The sequence below is a fragment of the Nelumbo lutea genome, chromosome 5 (assembly GCF_056320005.1).
Source record: "Nelumbo lutea isolate HS-2025 chromosome 5, American lotus-T2T, whole genome shotgun sequence".
Lineage (NCBI taxonomy): Eukaryota > Viridiplantae > Streptophyta > Magnoliopsida > Proteales > Nelumbonaceae > Nelumbo > Nelumbo lutea.
In genome coordinates, this window is record NC_142688.1 from 21829158 (window position 1) to 21851553 (window position 22396).

General features: G+C 36.9%; 1 protein-coding gene and 1 pseudogene across 4 annotated transcripts; one reads left to right on the top strand and one right to left on the bottom strand.

The window, feature by feature from the left end:
• On the top strand, positions 1-995 carry LOC148850923 (SKP1-like protein 1A pseudogene; annotated as a pseudogene). 2 transcript variants are annotated; one of them, XR_016099858.1, is made up of 2 exons: positions 1-97; positions 300-995. The product of XR_016099858.1 is annotated as an SKP1-like protein 1A pseudogene, transcript variant X2 (transcript). The 2 variants fall into 2 exon arrangements; XR_016099857.1 differs by having other exon boundaries at positions 2-97; positions 295-995.
• A 3088-nt stretch (positions 996-4083) lies between these two features.
• LEW1 (Undecaprenyl pyrophosphate synthetase family protein) lies at positions 4084-21339 on the bottom strand. Of its 2 annotated transcripts, none has more exons than XM_088946246.1 (8): positions 21056-21339; positions 20221-20272; positions 17117-17405; positions 16931-16992; positions 5933-6131; positions 5730-5826; positions 4667-4749; positions 4084-4457 (listed from the first exon to the last, which is right to left on the bottom strand). In XM_088946246.1, exons 1-8 carry the CDS (start codon positions 21085-21087, stop codon positions 4450-4452), a joined length of 822 nt encoding a protein of 273 aa, XP_088802372.1. In that variant the 5' UTR covers positions 21088-21339; the 3' UTR covers positions 4084-4449. The 2 variants fall into 2 exon arrangements, with proteins under 2 accessions (XP_088802372.1, XP_088802373.1); XM_088946247.1 differs by lacking the exon at positions 21056-21339 and adding an exon at positions 20673-20888.
• Between the last annotated feature and the right edge of the window lie 1057 nt (positions 21340-22396).

Sequence of the window (22396 nt, forward strand, 5' to 3'; positions counted from 1 at the left end):
CTTCAGTCTCATCATCAATTCATCGTCATAATCGTCGTCGTCATCATCTATTCTTTCGTTCAATTTGCAGAGAAGAAGCCGGTTTCTCTGTTATTAGGTTATGATTCCATCTCTCTCGTCCCCGTTCTCTACTTTTCTTTTTCAATCTTTTTGGTGATAAAATATTTTTTGTTTATGGCGGCAATAGTTTGCCTAGGGTTTTAGGTTTCTGTTACATTAAATCATTCATTCGGTAATAAAATCTTTCACCGTGTTCTTGTTTAGTTTATTTGTTTTTCTCTTTTGTTATAACAGTACAGACGCCGGCCCATCGTAGGTAGCCATGTCATTGTCATCGTCGAACAACAACAACGAGAGTGCCTCAACGAACACCGACGAGACTACAAAGAATGTAATACTAAGGAGCTCGGACGGTGAAATCTTCGAGGTGGATGTGAAGGTGGCGATGGAGTCGATCACGATAAAGAACATGATCGAGGAGGATTTGGAAACCACAATCATACCCATCCCGAACGTGACGGGCAGAGTACTCTCGAAGGTCATCGAGTTCTGCAAGGAGCACGTCAAAGCCCGTGCGGATGTCTCGGAGAAGAACATTAAAGAGTTCGACAAAGAATTCGTCAATGCCGATTATTCGCAGCTTCTCAATTACGCGTTGGCTGCAAATTACCTCCACATAGAGGAGCTCTTGGAATTGACTTGCCAAGCCATTGCCGACAAAATCAAGGACAAGACCGTAGAAGAGGTCCGTGATATTTTCGGCATTAAGAATGACTTTGAACTCCATGAAGAGGAAGCTCTTCGTAGAGAGAATCAATGGGTTTTCGAGTAGTAGGAGTTCTACTTCTCTCTTTCTTGCACTATGTTTTTTCTATTTTACTTTACTGTTCAGATTCCACGAAACAAGTCTATTTCTTTCTATCGTTTTCTTTTTCGAAGGTTGTAGTTACGAAACGTAGATCAATGAGAAAGAGCAGCGATATTCTTCTTTCAAAGTTGGGAGTTGTGTTCTATCTCGATGACTGAAGAGAATGTCTGAAGCTCTGAAATCTGGAGCAACGATGTAAGTTGGGTAACTTGGGTTGAGAACGTGATGAATGGCTGAATACTGAGTGAGAGAAAGCCAAAGACTCCTCAGTAATGGTTGTAGAGTTGCTGTTGCACTACTGAGAATGATCAGTTGGGAATATTTTCAATTAGGGATTCAAGACTATACTCATTTTCTAGATTTTCGATATTAATAGAATAGGTGTTCTTTGAAGTTTCTTAAAGTGCCATTTACTAAAACACCACTATAGTTTCATAAATTTACTAAACTCTACATTATAGCTTGTGTTTTATTAAAACATCATCACCTATAGTTTGTGGTCAATTTACTTAATCAACCTTCCATTAGATCAAAGTGTAAAATGACAGTTTTAACGCTAACATTTCTTCAAATAAATTTAATCAATAGAAATTAAAAATAAAAATGCCATTTTTATCCCAATTAAAACATGGACAACCACTCTATTTTTATCTATTTAGTCAATTTCGTTTTCTACACCAAAAAGTGTCGGGTATTTTTAGAATAGACAACCATGGATTTATATCCTTGAACATTTCCACTCAATTTAGGGGTACTTTTGGAATAAACAAGGGGTCCATGCCCTTAAACATTTTGCACTTTGTTTAGGTGATCATGCTACTATTTTCAGATGGCAAAACAAATAGTTCTTAATGAAAGGTGGATTAAGTAACTAGGGCTCCATTTGGAAGGAGTACAAATACATATATGTAGAGTGCAAAACCTTGTATTTTGTATGTATTTGTATTTGTATTTCTTCCAAACTGAGCCTAGGTTGCAAACTATAAGGGGTGTTTTAGTAAAATGTAAACTATAGGGTAGGTTTAAGTAAATATGTGAAACTATAGGGGGTGTTCTAGTAAATGACCCTTTGCTAAACTTCAGTTAAGTTTGAGAGTGACTAAAAATACAAGTGCTTATTCAATAATCATTTGTTTTGGGATGGAAACACACAATAAGTACTTATTTTTAGAAAATAAATTCATAAGTGCTTATTTGAGAATAATGAGAAATCTCAATTTTGGGCTTCAATTAGGCTGCATTTGGCATTCCTTATTTTAAGGACTTATCTCCTTTTTGCAGTTAAAAACTCAGTTTTCATATGTGCATTTTAACTGCAAAAGGAGTGATGTCCTTAAAATAAGGAATGCCAGATGTAGTCTTAGTGTTTATTTCCCTTTTGGCCTATCTTGGTCCATCACATCATTTTCAAAATATCTATACTACCCATTTAAAATAAGTGCTTTGTTCACCAATGCTCATAAGTATTTATTCTAATAAACACTTATATTTCAAATAAGCATTCCCAAACTTAGTCTTCGGTAGTTCTGCCTTTTCCTCCACTCTTTCCTTTTCCCGTATTCTCTTTAGTGGTTTCAAAGTGAAGTGAATTTAGGCCAAGTTTGGGAATGCTCATTTGAAAAATAAGTGCTTATTTTAATAAGAATTTATGAGCATTTGGTGAAAAACACTTATTTTAAATAGGGGTAGCATAGGTATTTTTAAAATAAATGGTGTGGTGGTCCAATATAGGCCAGAAATGAAATAAGCACTTAAGAATAAGCCCAAAATTTGGGCTTCTCAAATAAGTACTTATTCTCAGAATAAACATTTATTTCGGGTTTATTTCTCAAACGCAAATAAATGCTTATTGATGTGGTCCTGTCCTAAAATTAATGCTTATTTGAATAAGTACTTATTTTTAAGCACTCCTAAAGTCATCGTCTTGACTCCCAATTGGAGTTGATGGGGCTTGATGCTACCCATTGGTTTGAGCATTTTCAAAACCGGACTAGACTGGACGGTCGGACCGACCGGTTCCCTTTTCTCCCAAAACCGGATTTTCTCCAAAAACCGTTGATTTTGATCAACAAACCACTGACCTGGGCAATTAACCATTCAAACAGTTTTGATCATTTTTGATTTAAAATTTTTTTTTTTTAAATTTTTGTCAGAATGAGTTGGCTATTCGGTTAAAATGGTCAGACTGTTCGACCTGAAAACTGGACCCCTGACGGATTTGTTCTCTGGGTTTGTTTTAAAAACCTTGGATTTGAGGATTTGGAACTTGTCTTTAGCTATTGCATGAAATTGAAATGGATTTATTTCACCGTTGGATTACAATTAACGTGGATCATTGACGTGGTGATGCTTAGACGGCTGATATTTTAATTGGTTGTAATCATAGAAGTTATATATATATATATTAAAAATCAGATCCTTCTTAGAATTGGATTTTGGGTGGAATCTAGGTGATAGAATGCTTTACAGAGAGCCTTTTATACCCTTGGAATTTAGCTTCACCTTGTTCCTATCGTATTTGGGGCTGTAAATGGTATTCGTTTATAATCCACAAATAAAATCTGAAATTTATATTGGTCCTGTTAAGGATGATTTTGATCCGTTTATAACGACCCATCCCTATCCAATCAAATAAATCTGAAATTTATATTGGGTTCAACTATCATAGAAGTGGTGGTAATCAATCAGGTAGCACTTATCAAAATTCATGTGGTAGGTGGGGTCATTGTTCAAAGCCCATAGGAAAAACCTTGTATCTATGAACCAAAAAAGGTTCACAAAATTAATTTTTGATATATTTTTCTCATGATAATGATATACAATATAGAAACAATTTTTAATTAATTTATCAACAATATATAAGTTTTGGTAATTTTTAGTTTAATTTATTAATACAATTCAATATCCAATTGCAATCCAAGTTTGATATAAATCCAACAGATAAAGACTAGATTGAATACAAGTAAATTAAATTTGGACCTATCTGATATCTGGTTTGATCCGCTTTATTTGTAGCCCTACATCTAATTAATAGTCGTAAAGCAATTTTCTTAGTCAGGCATCTTCTTAAAAGACTAAGGCTCAGTTTGGAAGGAGTGCACATGCAAATATGTAGAGTGCAAAACCTGGTGTTTTGTATTTATTTGTATTGCACACATATCCGTTTTTCTTTCTTTATTTTTTTTCTATATTTTGTTTTAACTTTTCGGCATATATAAGATGAAATATTGATGAGCACCCATCGATATTCATCAATAGCACTGGCAAATACAGACTTACAGACCATTATAAACGACACACATGAATTGCACAGGTGACTCCACTTGCTCCACACGTCAGCCCCTTGAGCCCACCTCAGGAAACAAAAATGAATTGGATATTGTTTCATGAAAAGCTGACAATATTGTTGATTATAAACTAAAAGTCTAAAACAGTGAGACGTGTGGAAAATAAATACTCTATAGCATCACAAAGGTGAAGGTCGGGATGCTTTTGTGTTTGCTGTGATCAGATTACTATAACTTGCTACTGCATCTCTTGTTCAAGACTGTTCTTGGAATGCCAAACTATCAGCACTGGTCTCATGAACCTGATGACACACAGAAATATTATATAACATGTTCAACCCAATAATATGTTCACTTCATTTCTTTCTTTCATCTGAAGGTCTTAAACTTCCAAAATATGGATGGGGAGGAGCACTGAACAAATTAGAAGTGAGCTTTTATACAACAAATAAATTCCCCCCCGGAGAGGGGGGATGCTTCATTAGGAGAGTTCTAAATTGTAATCACTTACCATAGTTTTGATGCACCTTTGTGAATTTGTGGATGGCTTTAATTACCGAACCATATGACATGGACTTTAATGGTCCCATATGTCTGTAAAAAACAACAAAAACTTAAATGTAGGAAAATAAACCTAAGCAAACAAAGAGGAGTAAGTATGTTTCTGCATAAGAAAGGAAACAAAAAACATCTACAAGAAACACATCATCCGATGCTGGTCCTTGCTACCTGGGGTCTTGAGAGGGATGGTCGATCTGGATTAGAACCCAACCATTTGCTTTTTGCACAGACATACAGATCAATCAATAGAAAGTTGGATTACATAGATAATAAGATAATCGTTGAACTTTGATCAACTATCTAGGAGGGCAAGTGCAAATAGCAACAGGTAGGACCTCTTGATTCATGTGCATAAAACTCAAATTGTAAGGGTTGTGCCTACGATCAAAGAAAAAAATAGAAAATATTTTGGACAAAAAGCAAATCATAACAAAATGGAAAACTACTGTATTTTCTATTTTACTCGTTGTATTTGCCAGAAATACGAGCCCATCACAAAATAGATAAGTTATATCAATTATGTCCATGACGTGACTTCAGCAGTTAACCAAGTCTTTTCGACAATTAATTGAAACCAAGACTCTTGTTGGTATAATTATACCTACTATTCTACCAAGTTTGCACAACCAACTTACAAGTATATGAGAGGCCCATACAGCCCTGAAAAAGTTGAGTTTGGTTGAAGGTCAGGTTAGGGTTGATGCATTGGCCCACCCAACCCAACCCTACCTGAACCCAACTTGCCTATATATGGGCATTTCTATGATACTGGAAGAACTTTGACCAATTAGACCCCCGCTTCCGGTGAATTTTGATGGACACCAATTGATTGATTACTGCTTCTAATGATATCAGTTATCAGTTATTAGTTTTTAGGTATCCTGCTATTATAGTTGGACTCCATACCATAGGTATGCTAAGCATGCATTGTGTAATACTCCTGAAGCACCATAACTTTTTTTTATACATACATGACATTCCTTTCACCAGACCTTAGAGAAAAAAGTGCTTACACAAATTCTGTATATCGCAATCTCCAAGCTGGGAATCCTAGATGGCACCTTACAGGCCCATAAATTAGAAGAACATCAGGTTCTGGCCCTCCACAACCTGGCATCAATAGAATGCAATGACAACAAGGCAACAAGGAAGAAGCATTGGGTCTTGAAATGAAGAAACATACAAAGTTTATTCAGCAGGTAAAACAAGAACGAACCAACAGCTTTTAGTGCATTTGTCATGTCAGGTTCTGTAATGATTAGCCCTTCTTGGTTTCCATGTGAATTAGCTGCTTTCAAAAACTTGGAGAAGAGAAAGCTAGCTGCTTTAGCTGCCCCTTCTTTTCCATCACAGGATGAAACAAATTCCAATTTCATTGGCTTTCCTTCCAAAAGTGATATTTTTTCATCTACTTCCTGCAGGAAATAATTTAAGAGCTTAACATAATAGGGTAGAATAGAGGAAATGCAAAAGAAAAACTATTCAGATTATATACATATGGAGTTCAAAAATTCTCTAACCATGGTTAGGGCTTGGTGTTACATAGGCCCAACATAAACAAGGCTGGTATGGCTCTTATAAGGGCTAAAAAAATGTCTTATTCTAATTTAAATTAAGGTACTGAGAGGCTTTACTGTCATATCCTTTGGGAAGCCTTTTAGTAATCTAGATGCCTTCAAAGGCAAGCTGTTCTATTGTATGGAATAAAGAGGCTATCTTTGTCATATATCCTTTTAGAAGGTCCTGGTAATAACAGTCTTGAGAGCGCTTGCCATAGTAAAGGTATTATGTCCCTTTATCTTGTTTTCATTTTCTGTATTTATGAAGTGTTTGGAACCAATTTAGACTGAGGGTCTAATTGATGATAAGATATTCTAATACCAATATTCCAGAGAACCTCTTTCATGAACCATTTTTGATGGCAGCATGTCTATAAAAGAAGCAGAATACGATTGGAAGGGAGAAGACTAAAGCAATGCTAAATAATGATTTAGGATGTTCTAGCAAGAAATGAAAACAAGATGGCTTACAATGAATAAAAGAGTCTAATAAGGTGTTTTTGTATGGACCAAAGTTCAACCAGGAATGGTTTTAAAGCATGAATTATATTATGGGTTACTAAACATCAGGTTCTGTATTAAGATAAAAGCAATAAAACAACAAATAAATAGCTAGAAAACATCAGGTTCTGGAATTTATGGTCCTTTTATAATATTAGTACACTTTTTGTTACTGATCAGGAAACAAATACAACAAAGAAATAACTAGAAAATAGACTAAACTAATTTCACTAGATCATCCATAAAAAAGTGGTCTGATTAACTTGTACTTGAGATGCAACTGTAAATTACTTACGGTGCTTACCTCTCTTTGAAAAACAATTTAAAATGAAACCTAAAAAATCATAAGAGGTCCAGAATATAGTTACCTAATTCACTTAGTACAGCTTGGGAACTTTTTCGTTTTCTACTAGTTTGCTAGGTTCATGAAAATTTTGAAAAATGATCTGACATTACTGAACTGTATCTCCTGTAAAGATTTAAATATGCAAATTACCAGATCAAATTACTTACGGTGCTTACCTCTCTTTGAAAAACAATTTAAAATGAAACCTAAAAAATCATAAGAGGTCCAGAATATAGTTACCTAATTCACTTAGTACAGCTTGAGAACTTTTTCGTTTTCTACTAGTTTGCTAGGTTCATGAAAATTTTGAAAAATGATCTGACATTACTGAACTGTATCTCCTGTAAAGATTTAAATATGCAAATTACCAGATCAAAATAAGAAAGCCTAACAAGTAGGTAGGATCCAGCCACATCCAAGTTCAATCTGATTATCAAAAAGCCCCTACTGAATTCGGTACAAAATCTAGGAGGTACATACTGAGCCCTTAGACTAAGTGATAATGACATGATGTTGTAACATACCCGTATATCTTTCTGAAAAAAAAAACATACACATATATCTACTATTAGTATACCTTAATCTACTTAACTAATAGGACTACAATTGGGTTTGATTCAGATAGGATCCAGCCACATCCAAGTTCAATCTGATTATCAAAAAGCCCCTACTGAATTTGGTACAAAATCTGATAGGATCTGGAGGTCTTGGATCAAATTCAAATCCTACCAGATTTTCAGGTTTTCAGATTAAATCTATCTATATAAGAGTTTGGCAAAAGTTTTAATGCTGACTGTTGACCTTGTCCTTTATCTGAACTTGGGATTGGCAGTGTAAGACAAACTCACACTGGTAAGTTTAACAATGGATATGGCACTGAAAAGAACAGAATGACAAAACAGGATTATGTAGCCAACCCCATCTAGCTAGGACAAGTCTTAGATTATGATAATATATATTATGTTGGATTTGGATCTTAATCAGATAAAATTTGGTTAGATCTGCATTCAATCCAATTATTAAATGGACCAAACTTTTAGAACCTGAGTTTGATTTGTTTATGTAAGCAGATCATTTGAATCCAAAATATTCAGATCATATCGTGGACTTTCGGGCTCTATTGAGAGCCCTGATCAGTAACTCGGCGATTTAGGCATACCTGAGTGAAAGCTAATTGGACAAGATGAATCTAGCCTAGGTGAACAGAGAGGTGAATTTTAAAAGCCTACCCATAATAAACTCAGTGTACTTAGTGGTAACTTATGAATAGGGAACCTGAATTTGAACCAGGCAAACCAACAAACTGGGCAAGCATGATCCAGAGCTTAATTAGTAACTTGCATTTAGAGTAACACTGTTTTTTTTTTTTAAGTGTAGAGCAACATTATGTAAAGAGGCATACATAATAATAATTAATATAAATAGTTAATACAAAGTTACAAAAAAAATCCTTTGATTAACTAATCCAAAATAAACTTAAATCCTCATAAACCAAACCAACATAAAATAGAAAAAAAAACCCGAAAATTTAAAAAAGGCCCTAGTAACACTGAAATCAAGAGAAATAACCAGTTGGATCTTGAACACTTCATATTTACACAGAAGAAATGGCTCCTCAAAATCTTGGTTAGCTATGTACAAATATCCAGTTCCTAGTCATGTCAATTTTATATTTTAGTGGTTTAAATTAGCACAAATATATACCATTGTCTTAATGATCATACTGACATACTTCCTTCTCTAGCACTACCAAAATGAACAAGCTCCAATAAAACCATCTGCCTTGGATTTTTGGCAGCCCCAGACTTGGGGAGAAGTGCTCTCAAATTGTTCCTTTGTCAAACTAAACTGGGAAGATTGCATTGCAGTTTTTTTTTTGAATATTTCATTGCACTTTATTAGAGCTCACTAGCTGATACAGCATTGCTCATCAACTTTATATTAACCTAATTTACAACCAAGGCTTTAAAAGGCTGAAGGTGGAGGCAAGGCAATTCAGTCTCAAAGAGGCAAGGTGTAGGCTTCAAGGCTTTTTGAGGCGTAAGCCTCAAAAAATCCAAAATTTAGAGATAAAATTTATAAATAATAGAGACATGAAAACTAAAAAGCATTCAATTCACCTTTTTTGTCAAATCCTGTCAACCCACTATGTGTGTGTGTGTTTTCTCATAACACTGTATCATACCAATTAGTATAAAAGAAATGCATATTAAACAATAAATGAATAATCAAAGTTTATGGTCCAAAGTTCACAATGTATAAATCAAAATTCATAATGTATAATTTATATTAATATAAACTATATCTATACAGTATACGCTATTCAAAACAACAGACACGCTATTTCAATTATTTAATTGCAAAAAGTAAACCCTCAATGTGAAAACCCTAAGTAAAAACAAATTTAAGGCTTAGAAAGATAGTCCCGCTTCCTATTCATCTTTGACTAATAAAAATTATTTCAATTATTTAAAAGATAAAATAAACATTTGACAAATTAAAAGAATAAAATTTAACTAGGATAAAATCATACAAACTTAATATATTATCTTATTGTTCATTATTTTAACTATTTATTTGTGGTGTATTACTGTACCACTGGATAACTTCTTCTGAACCTAAATTGACTTTTTCCATCGTCATAACAAATGCCTTCAGTAAATCAAATCAGTTCCACATATTCAATGAGTTGGAACATGTTTCTATGACACTAGATGCCATATCTATAATAGAATTCTCACCACTGATGTGCATTGTTGAGTGGGCCGACTTGTGTTTAGTTTATTTTCTTTTAAATTAAGATGTTGTTGGGCCTTGGGCCCATTAGTTTTTATTTTTTAAAGAACTGTAATTACTTAGTTTGAGTTGCCGCCCTACTAAGAGCATCCTTGTAATATCTCATACTTAAGTTAATTATAAATAGAATGAGGGGCTGGCGGCTAGGGTTATGTTAACCTATCCTAGTCGACATTCTTCTCTTTTCTTCCCTTTCCTCTGTCTCTTGCTGAAATCCCCAACTTTCTACTATTCCTTTCACAAGAAGCTTGGCCAAAATCAGCACATAAGGCTTTCTACTTGGTATCAGAGCAGGTTGAAGGTTCTTGAAGAGATTCGTTCCTGCAGCCCTAGATCGGTTGACTGCATGGAGATTTAAGAGGCTGATCGAAGCTTTCAGGTAAGCCCAGTTTTTGGATTTTCTTGATGGATCTGTATGCCCTGTAGTTGGTCTAGGGTTTCTCATCAGAATCAGGAAAAACTAGAGAAAGGGGAAGAGTCCTGATTTTGTTGGACTCTTCAATTTTGACCTAGGTAGTGGCCCCCTATTTTTTTAGGGTTCCTCTGGGTTTTTTGTAAGGGGCGATTCAAGTTCCATGTGGTTTGGAGGCCTCTAGAGAGGGCGGTTGCTTCTTCTCTCTCTTCTCCCCATCCCACCGAAAAGGAATCTTTCGTGGGAAGAAAGTCCAGGACACCAAAGGAGTGTCGTCGGTTCCAAAAGGTATTCTGTTTATTCATGTTGCATTTTTTAGTTGTTTTCTGTACCTCTTTGAGACACATGGAGGGACACAGAGTTGAATATAAGCCCGGGAATGAAATGGGACAAGTGGGAGGAGGTGCTGGAGACCCCTTCGGAGTCGGAACCATTACTACAGTTAGGTTGGATGGTACAAATTACTTGGAATGGTCCCAATCTGCAAAGATGGCCATTGGGGCTCGTGGAAAATTGGGGTATATTACTGGTGAAGAGGTAAAACCCGAAACTGGCAACTCCCGATGGGTGCAAGAAAATTATATGGTAATGACATGGTTGTGTAATTCTATGTTGCCACATATAAGTAAAACTTTTTATGGGCAAACACTGCTAAGGAGATATGGAATGGGGTTGCAGAGACCTATTCACAGAAGGAGAATGTTGCTAGGGCTTATCAACTGAGAAATCAGATTATTGCTACTAGGTAGGGAGATAGATCTGTTGCAACTTATTTTTCAGTCCTTAAGACCTTGTGGCAGGAGATTGACCATCTAGAGACCTTTTCTTGGGAAACCACCAAGGATGCAGCTACCTATCAAAGACACTTAGAGAAGTATAGGGTGTTCGAATTCCTTGTTGGCCTTAACCCTGAGTATGACATTGCATGACATCATCTTCTTTCCAGGGACAGTGTCACTCTCTCCCAAGCATATGCATTCGTGTCAGGAGAGGAGTGCAGGAGGGATGTAATGATGAAGAATCTCATGTCTGATCAGTCTGCTATGGTAAGTGCTGTGAAACCTAAACAGAATGGCAATGAGAACAAGAAGGAAGACAAAAGGGACTTGGTCTGTGACTACTGTAAGAAACCAAAGCATACAAGAAATACTTGTTGGAAGCTCCACCCACATCTTGTGCCGACCAGATTGAAGAATAAGAAAGGAAATGCACATATGGCAATTACTGTTGACACTCCAACCCCCCTTACTACAGCTGCCTTGGAGTCTGTTGCAGCTGCTGCAGTAAGGGCCGAGCTTGAGAGGTTTGGGTTGCTTCTGAATCAGAGGGACACAACTAGTTTCAATTCAGCCGCAACCGGACAACAAGGTACAGGTAGCACAGGTGGAACTCACTCTACCTCCCTTGCCCACACAGGTAGTCCACATGTCACTGCAAACTATGTTTCTGCTTCAGGTAAGGAGATGTCTCATTGGATTATAGACTCTGGAGCCTCAGAGCACATGACCCATTGCTCCGCCATTTTCTCCTCTTACCAGCTCAGTTCTGGTAGAGATAGGGTCTCCACAGCTGATGGATCCCATGTTCCTATTGCTGGGAAGGGATCTGTCAAGATTAATGATTCCATTTGTTTACCCTCTGTCCTCCATGTTCCTAGATTGAGCACCACCTTGTTATCTGTTAATAGTTTGACTAAGAATCTGAACTGCTCAGCAATTTTTTCTCCTGGACATTGTATTTTGTAGGATCTGGATTCAAAGAGGAGGATTGGGAGTGGTCGTGAAGTGAATGGAATCTACCTCCTGGATACTCTTCCAATTCACCAAACTCATCATGTTTGCAAGGACAGTGAGTCAAAACTTGTGGATCGGATTATACTTTGGCATAATCATATGGGTCATTTGTCTTTTTCTTCATTAAGTTCTTTGTTTCCAAAACCGTTTGAGTCTGTGAGTCTGTCAAGATTGAAGTGTGAAGGTTGTGAACTTGGAAAGCATTGTAGACACTCTTTTAAACCGAGTAATAAAAGATGTTCTTCTCCTTTTGATGTTATTCATTCGGATGTGTGGGGCCCTTATCATGTTCCCTCTATGGGCGGCTATCGCTATTTTCTCCTGTTTGTGGATGATTTCTCTCGATATTCCTAGATTTACTTGATGAAATCACGTGATGAGGTACCATCCTTGGTGAGGCAATTCCATCAGATGGTATTAACACAGTTTGGAACTAGAATCAAGATGTTCAGATCTGACAATACTAGGGAATATTTTGAGAGACATCTTACCTCGTATTTGTTGGAGTATGGTGTTGTCCATCAGAGTAGCTGCTCCTACAGTCCACAGCAGAATGGTGTTGCAGAGAGAAAGAACGGACACATTGTTGAGACGGCAAAAAGCATGATGATCACAGCGACAGTTCCGGTTCGTTTTTGGGGTGATGCTGTTCTCACGGTAGTATATCTGATTAACAGGATGCCTTCTCGTATATTTGGATTCAGCACTCCATTCGGCCTTCTTTTTCCTCAGGGGGAGATGTTTCATATTCCTCTAAGGGTGTTTGGGTGTGTCTGCTTTGCGCATATTCTTGGTCCTTACCATTCGAAGCTTGATCCCAAGGCAAAGAAGTGTGTCTTCCTTGGATATGCAGAGAATCAGAAAGGGTACCGCTGCTATGATCCAGTCTCTGGGAATTGGTTTGTTACTATGGATATCAACTTTTTCGAATCTACATACTTCTTCTCAAGGAATCCTTCTCAGGGGGAGTGTTTTGGGGAAGTAAGTTAGCAGTCTATCCCTCTCCCAATTCCAGTTCCTGTGTCTACTACTGTGCTTGACAACCATCTGATGTCACCTACCTTGCCACTCCCTTTGCGTTCCGTCTCACAGTATTACTCACGGCAGAGACTTCATAAGGAGGTTGATTCCACTACATCAGAACTCACACCACTTCCTGTCGATCCCTTGGAGACTCCAGATTCGGCTGATACAGATCCAGGTATTCTTCTTGATCCCTCTACTATTTCAGTTCCCATTGGTCCCACTAACACTGTTACAGATAACCTTGATCTCCCTATTGCTCTTAGAAAAGGGAAGAGGAAGTGCACTGCTCATTGCATATCACAATACTTATCCTACAGTGGACTTTCTCCTTCCTACCGTGTTTTTCTCTCTCCTCTTGATTCCGTGTCTATACCCAAGGGTGTTAGTGAGGCTCTCTTCAAACCTGAGTGGAAGGCAGCTATGCAAGAAGAGATGGAGGTTTTGATTAAGAATCAGATATAGGAAATTGTGGACTTACCAGAAGGCAAGAAGACAGTTGGATGCAGATGGGTTTACACAGTAAAGTATAAGGCAAATGGAAGCATAGAGAGGTACAAGGCAAGACTTGTTGCAAAAGGATACACACAGACCTATGGCATTGATTATCTAGAGACCTTTGCACCAGTTGCAAAAATGACCTCTGTTCGGATACTCCTTTCTCTTGTTGCCTCATACTCTTGGCCCTTGTTTCAACTGGATGTGAAGAATGCTTTCCTAAATGGGGATCTACAAGAAGAGGTGTATATGGATCTTCCAGTTGGTTTTTATGATAGTGCTAAAGAGGGAAAGGTATGCAAGCTGAAGAAGTCACTATATGGCTTGAAACAATCCCCCAGAGCATGGTTCGACAGATTCAGAAAGGCCCTGATTGTTTTTGGCTACACTCAAACTCAATCTGATCACACCTTGTTTGTGAAGTGCAGGGGATCCTTGGTGTCAATCCTAATTGTTTATGTGGATGATATTGTTGTCACTGGGAATGATCTGAGTGAGATTGATAGTCTGAAGAGGAACCTGCATAAGGAATTTGAGATTAAGGACCTTGGAGAACTGAGATACTTCTTAGGCATTGAAGTTGCAAGATCGAAACATGGAATATTTATCTCTCAAAGGAAGTATGTCTTGGACCTTCTCCAAGAAACAGGGAAACTTGGAACAAAGGTAGCTAGCACCCCCATTGATCAGAACCATAGAATCAGTGCATTGGAAGGTGAACCAGTAAAGGACCTTGGGAGGTACCAAAAACTTGTGGGTCGGCTACTATACTTGTGCATGACAAGACCGGACATCTCCTATGCAGTAAGTGTAGTGAGCCAATACATGCATGCTCCACGAGACCAGCACTGGAAGGCAGTTGACAGGATCCTTGCTTATCTGAAGGGACATCCAGGCAGAGGCATATTGTTTACTGATCATGGACAGCTCAAGCTAGAGACCTATACAGATGCAGACTGGGCAGGATGCCTCGATGACAGAAGATCAACTTCAGGAGTGTGCACCCTAGTTGGGGGTAACCTAGTCTCATGGAAGAGTAAAAAACAAACAGTTGTGGCAAGATCAAGTGCAGAAGCCGAATATAGGGCCATGGCACATGGAGTTTCAGAACTTCTCTGGATCCGTTCTCTGTTGGAAGAAATCGGTGTTTAGGCAGAAGAACCTATGATGCTATACTGCGATAACCAGGCATCAATTAATATTGCTCATAATCCAGTCCAGCATGACCGAACTAAGCACATTGAAGTAGATAGACGTTTTATTAGAGAAAGGGTAACTTCTAGAGAAGTTTGTCTTCCATACATTTCTTCTGATCTGCAGCTTGCTGATGTCCTCACAAAAGGCATTGCAAAGAATAAGCTGGAGCATGATCTATGCAAGTTGTGGATGTATGACATTTACTCCCAACTTGAGGGGGAGTGTTGAGTGGGCCGACTTGTGTTTAGTTTATTTTCTTTTAAATTAAGATGTTGTTGGGCCTTGGGCCCATTAGTTTTTATTTTTTAAAGAGCTGTAATTACTTAGTTTGAGTTGCTGCCCTACTAAGGGCATCCTTGTAATATCTCATACTTAAGTTAATTATAAATAGAATGAGGGGCTGGCGGCTAGGGTTATGTTAATCTATCCTAGTTGACATTTACTCCCAACTTGAGGGGGAGTGTTGAGTGGGCCGACTTGTGTTTAGTTTATTTTCTTTTAAATTAAGATGTTGTTGGGCCTTGGGCCCATTAGTTTTTATTTTTTAAAGAGCTGTAATTACTTAGTTTGAGTTGCTGCCCTACTAAGGGCATCCTTGTAATATCTCATACTTAAGTTAATTATAAATAGAATGAGGGGCTGGCGGCTAGGGTTATGTTAATCTATCCTAGTTGACCTTCTTCTCTTTTCTTCCCTTTCCTCTGTCTCTTGCTGAAATCCCCAACTTTCTACTCTTCCTTTCACAAGAAGTTTGGCCGAAATCAACACATAAGGCTTTCTACTTGCATTATTGAATTCCACTGACTTCACTATGGGCCCATACAAATTCTGCTACAAATCTTTACCACTCTCCATTTCATTCTTGCAACAATATAAGCTAGTCTTAAAGCATGACAGCAAAGAAACACCTCATACCAGCAAAGTACAGGTGGAAGTGGAGACCATGCTCATTAATCATCATAAGACAAGAACACTATACCTGATATCTAAGTAGTCACATGCAGTCATGCACTGCATGCCAATAGGAGATACTGATAAAACTAGAATGACGACATATGGGTTTAGAAAGAAAGAGGGGGATGAGCAAGCACAATGGTGGGTTCTCATTGAAAATCTGAGATCGATGACAAAGAACATAGTTGACAGATCTCTGGCTTCACATGGTGTTGCATCTAGAATCTTTAACTCCATTAAAGAAGGCACTCCAGTTTTGATTTTTAATGGTGCCCTTTGTATTCTCCATAGCATCTCATTTTTTAACTTCTCAATTTTCTAGTATCTGTGATGAATTTTGGAGGAAATTGTAGATTCAAATGCTAAAACCTTGAGAGGAGAAATCTATCTTCTCTATTTCAGGTTGACTGACTGACTGAGCAGCCAAAAACAGAAGAAGCCACCTAAACCAATCTCCTCCAGAAGTCGTATTCTAGAATATTGTGTTCATCTTTTCTGCACCTCTATTTCAGTATTTGAATCTCTTGAAAGAAGAATACCTCGGTAAATATCTAAACCCTAAGTTGATTTTCTTGGCTATTTTTTTTACAGTATAGCACCAATTTCTTCTATACCCATTTAATATTCTTGAGCTCTTTTTTTATTTTTTAATTTTTTTGCAAGAGTAGTAATGTAGGCACATGCCTCAAGTAAAACCCGCCTCAAAACTAAACTAAAGGCATACACCTCTTCGCCTCACCTTAAGGCCTTTTATAACCATGTTTACAACTGGAGAAAATTTTAAGATGTAAGCTTAGAGAAACATAAATGATTATTGTTGAATAGAAAGTTAAATGTATACTTAATTTGTATTTTAGATAGTTAAACCAAATTAGAACTATCGAACACAAGCACGTCATAAATCTAAAAATGTAACCGATGAGCATGTTAATTAATACTACAAATTGATAATACAACCAGGAAAAAAACATGAGAATATTTTTTCTTAATGAGTTCAACCAAAGGTAGGGAGCCTAGCAGTCATGAGCTTTTTTGGGGTAAACAGTCTAATGAACTTCATGACATGGAAGTAAATGATCTGATACAAACATTTAATACAAATGAGTTATAGAATAAAAATAACTTAGAGTACTACCTCCCATGTTCTTTTGCAACCCAATTTCTCGAAAATGATACCCTTTGATTCCTTCAGAACTCCTAAAATAACAGAGTGTCAAAATTAGATCTGTTTGAGAGAAGTAAAACTTATCAAAAGAAAATAAATTTGACAGAAGTAAATCTACACCCAACTCCCACTTAAGATTTGTTCTTGTGTCCTCACCATCCATATCATAAAGAGAGACATGCTTCACGCCAATAGATGCTAACCAACTTAAAAGCTTAAGAATTCTGGAAGTATGCTGAGCTTCTTCACTGTCTACTACAACAGCTAGGTAATGGAGGTTACTTAAATCAAGGGATTTGTACTTCACCAACAACCCACTTGAGATAATGTGGCTTTGAAGCATCTGAACCATTCTCAGAACAAAGTACCATATGCTGACAGCAAGGTGTACACAATGCCAGAGTATTCGAAGCACAACCTTACATATATAATCAATACTTAAAACCTGCATGCCATAAAATGACAGATGATCATGGATAAAGCCCAGATTGAGTTTGTTAACTTAGGTAGGGATGGTTTTTTTTTTTCTGCTTTTATGCCTTCACCATGAAATGCACACTTCATTTCCTACCAATATGCACACATACCCCTCTATTGCCTACAAGACAAACCTTAAAGCTTTGAGATGAAGTGATCAACTAATATTCATTTTGTGTTAGTCTATTCCTTGCAATTGTCTACTAGTGTTCCTAAGGTGTTAGTCTATGCATTCATGATGCAAGCAAAACAATCATCATCAAAGCCCCATCCCAACATATGGGATTTTTTTTTATCAATCCCAACATATGGGATTGGCTATCCATGACCATACGAGTTAGGCAAAAGTTTTAATTCCGGCTGCCAACCCGACACAACCCTCCCCCTTTATTTGGGATTGGGCCTGGTGGTCTAAGACAAGCTCACACTAGAATCAAAACATCAAATCTGTATTAAAAATCATACATATTAAATCAAACCACAAGCACATATCAAAAAAAAAAAAAAAAAGAAGGGGTTTTTAACTTGATCATGTAATGAGAAACCTACCGCAGTTATTCATGAAACACATAATTGACATAAAACACCTCAAGCTGTGAAGCAAGTGCCCTATACTTTTAGGTGTGGGCCTCCAGATTGAACCTTAGGGTGTTTTCTATAAGACTTGTCTCAAGGCATAAGCCTCAAATGACATCTTATCAACATGAAATTATGAGATATTTTAAACATTTCAGTCCTGATAGTATCTTAAAGAACAAAAACTATTTAATATTAGCATTTTAAGCCAATTTAAAGAAAGTGTGGTGAAAAAAAGAGTAAAAAGTTAAAAAGGAATTTTACAACCACACTTCACTGATGTGACTGATTACCAGACCAATTGTCAAAACAGTCATGAATAGGGTACAAGTCTTAAATGCATACACAAGTTTTGAATCTGCAAGGAAAGCACAGGAAATTTAAAAATAAGCTTAATACAAGTATTATGCACATGAATGACCACAACTCTTATGCTGACTGATCCAGTTTTGGGCTGTAGTTGAATAAGCATATAAATTGCAGATAAAAAAAATTAAATAATTATATTACTTGGAGAATCCTAACCACCTAAGGGATACTCTTTCATCCCAAAGATTGAATGTTTTATTTTCCAATTTCCAACAATAACATCAAGATTGTGGAAACACAACCTTTTAGCATAGGCATCCACAAGGCAGATAGCAATTGAGCAGCTTCACAGGATGCAGATGCAGATGCACTGACAAAATATACCATTTCCTATGTGCATAAATCCAGAATGCAGCCATTTTTACTTATAAAAAATATATAGTTTCAATCAGTCTATGATCTAACCAATACAAGATTTTCAAACCAAAATATTCACGGCAGACTTTTACCATGAGAGAAACCACTAACATGTCAATAAGCAGATAAAACAGTTGGAATTTGCACGTAAACACAAAGCTTCTCAAGGCCACTACAACAGTGCTTTCAACAAGATTTCAGTAGAAACCACTATCTGCTGATTCGGTCAAGCTTCTTGTGAAAGGAAGAGGAGAAAGTTGTAGATTTCAGCAATAGAAAGAGAAAAGGGAAGGAAGAAGAAGAAGGTCAACTAGGGTTGTGTATATTAAACCTAGCCGCCAGCCCCTCATTCTATTTATATTTAACTTAAATATGAGATATTACAAAGATGCCCTTAGTAGGGCGGCAACTCAAACTAAATAGTTACAACCCTTTTAAAAATTAAAAAAACTAATGGACCCAAGGCCCAACAACTTCTTAATTTAAAAGAAAATAAACTAAACACAAATCGGCCCACTCAACAACACAAATAGGTGGCCCCATTCAACAATTTCTTTGAAATGTTTTTTTAATAGTGTACAAAAATAAAACAAAACTAAGTTCATATATACTTGATTATTGAGATATCTTACTTGATAAATTACACAAATACAGATATAGTTGTCAAAATCAATGTTTTAAAACGTGGAGGTGTAATGTAAGGCATTTCACTACCTACAGGTGTGAGGCATAGTTTAGAATGTAAGAGGCGTAAGCCTCCCAAGCACAAGGTGGCATAAGCCTCCTTAAGAGGAAGGAGGATGAGGAGGAGTAAGTAGGAGGAAGGACTGTTATATGTATATGTACATAACCAATAAGCAAGGCAACCACCTTAACTTTAATGGCATGTTATATGTATATGCTTATGTATTTGTATCTGTATGTGTATCAAAATTTTGAAAACCACATCAGCTGGATAAGCCGTGAAAACGAGGAAAAGCCCCCTTTCCAGTTAAATGTGTGACTCAGTTTTCAAAACATGTACATGCATTTGTATGTCTACATGTATGTATATGTGTATATTGGGAGTTTTAAACCAATTCAAAATAAAGATGTTAATTATCTGACCATTTGTCTAGGCAGATTAGTTCTATATTCTTCAACTCGTACATCAATCAACAACAGCCACTACACTAGCCCACAACCTGGGGTTAACATTGGAGGGGTAATGAATCTTCCAACTTCAACATAACGTGTCTAGAAGATGGAAACCATAACTCGAATTCTTTGACAATTCAATGCCAATGTGTAAGATATGAAGTTTAGAATACACGAATCCTTGTGATGGCATGCTGTCCTCATATGAATTTCACAATGTCCTCTCTAACAACTGGATCACATAGACTAAATACCCTAAACCAAAAGATCATAAAATGCATATATCATCGTAGGGAAGCCCTTGCACAAAGGGTAGGAAAGAAAACCAACTTCAAGTTACTCACATGAGCCACAGGAACGAAGACCATCCGAATTTGAACTCCTAAATCCATGGGTCTGCAAAATAGTAAATAGTTGTTCAAATAAAATGTGAATAAGCAATTATAGAATATGTTAATATACTAGCAATTACATAACAATAACCCCACTAATTTCCCTCAATCTCTCGTTAATAGGGTATTTGTGGTTGAGGCGTTTCATAGGCCTTCCGTTCATCGAGAATTGTTAACGCATGGGTAGATATTTACGAAACGGTTCTGGCCGAATACTGTGACATTAAAGAGATTGCAATTTGAGTGTTGCATACTATGAATTTTCGGGTTTGGCCACCGTATAGAAATGTCAGAAAGTGTTAGAAAATGTTATTTCCAATCAGTTCTTGTGGTAAAGAAGAATGAGAAGAAATTAAAGGGGAAAAAAGAAGTAAAGCTGAAGCAGTCGGGGTTTACAGTGGAACCTGTAATGGAGCAATTCAGAATCCGATGTCTGTTCTAATTCAAAGATACAGTTAATGAGTTTCAGTTAGAATCTAAAATTGATTATGACACTGCATATTCATGTTTCGGTTCCAATTTTGTGAGAAAACGTAGTTTGATATTTCGGTCCGAATTCTGGGTAACAACTTAAAAAAAAAAAAAAAACCAATTATTCCGGTTAATATTGAGAAGGAAGCAACCCAATCTAATGGAGATGTCTCTACTAAAAAGTAGAGTAAAATTGCCGTGTTTACTCAGAAGACCGAGTGCTAATTTGTTTCTAAGTAGAAAAAAAAAAAAAAACAGAGAGAAAGAAAAGCAGGAACAGTAGATGAGATGAAAAAGAAGAGTTGAGGAAACATACCTGTTCTCCTTTGGCTGTTTCCTTTCTCTCATGGCGATTGGCGAAGTTTCACCGTTCTTCTATAGCCAAGATAAAATGTAGAGGCAAAGGAGGACACGAGCTTGGCGTGAAGTAAATGAACGAGTTTGGCTGGCTACACATCTTTACAACGCGGCCTGCCTATGGAGAATTTTCCCTTTTTTTACCCTAAAAAATTTCGATAAAAAAACCTTAAAAAAAAAACTTTAAATTTATTCATGGTTTTTGAATCGCTGTGGAACCGAACGGTCAAAACGTTTGGTCCGAGAATCATTCAACAACTGGTTTAGTTTTATCTATCCATTCAATGATTTTGGCCATTTTATATTTTAATTAGTTTTTAAAATTTTTATGTCAAAATGAGACATTCATTTGAATTGGACGGTTGAACTATCGACTCGAAAACCGGTGGCCAGAATGGAACGGACTCAACTAGACGGTTAGACAGTAAAACCGTCCATTTTACCCCATAACTATTATTTTGCCAAAAACCATTGATTTGGTTAGCAAATCGCTGATCGAACCGTCCAATAGTTTTGGCTTTTTTTTTTTTTTGTCAGAACGGGTCATTCGTTCGATTCGAATGGACGACCTGTTCGACTCGGACCAGACTCCTGGCTGGTCAAGGGTCCAACAAACGGGCCATTCGTTTGAATCGGACAACGAACCGGTCATGAGTCCGGTTCCCGGATCGAATGGTCTGACCGTTCAAATCAAATGAATGACCCATTTTAACAAAAAAAAAATTAAGAAAATAAAGAATGGACCAGACCAAACCAGACAATCGGACCGGAAAACCATCCATTTTACCCTAGAGCCGGTATTTTGCCAAAATCCATTGATTTGGTCAACAAACCGCTAACCCGAGCATTCAAACCATTCGAACTATCCAATGATTTTGGCCATTTTTTAATTTTTTTGTTAGAACAGGTCATTTGTTCAATTTGAACAGTCGAACGGTTCGACCTTGACTGGTCAACAGTTTGCTAACCAAATAAATGGTTTTGGGCAAAATAACGGTTTAGGGTAAAATGGACAAATTTTCTGGTTTGACCGTCTAGTCTGATACATTTTGGCTATCGGTTTTTGAGTTGATGGTTCGATCGTCCCATTCAAATGAATGGCTCGTTTTGACATAAAAAATTAAAAAATAAAATAAATAAAATAAAAAATGGCCAAAATCATTGAATGAATTGATGGATTATTAACTGATTCAAAGGTTTTTGGCCAAGAATCAGATTTGACCGATTGTTGGATGATTCTCGAGCCAAACAATTTGACCATTTGATTCAACAGTTCAAAATCATGAATAAACTTAAAGCT

Bases quoted from the DNA above. Each gene is read 5' to 3' on its own strand.
- LEW1 (XM_088946246.1), bottom strand. From the start codon at position 21,087: ATGAGAGAAAGGAAACAGCCAAAGGAGAACAG. The intron at 20,273-21,055 runs GTATGTTTCCTC...ACTATTTTGCAG, and splicing joins AAACAGCCAAAGGAGAACAG to ACCCATGGATTTAGGAGTTC. The intron at 6,132-16,930 runs GTAGTACTCTAA...TATTTCCTGCAG, and splicing joins GTTGCAAAAGAACATGGGAG to GAAGTAGATGAAAAAATATC.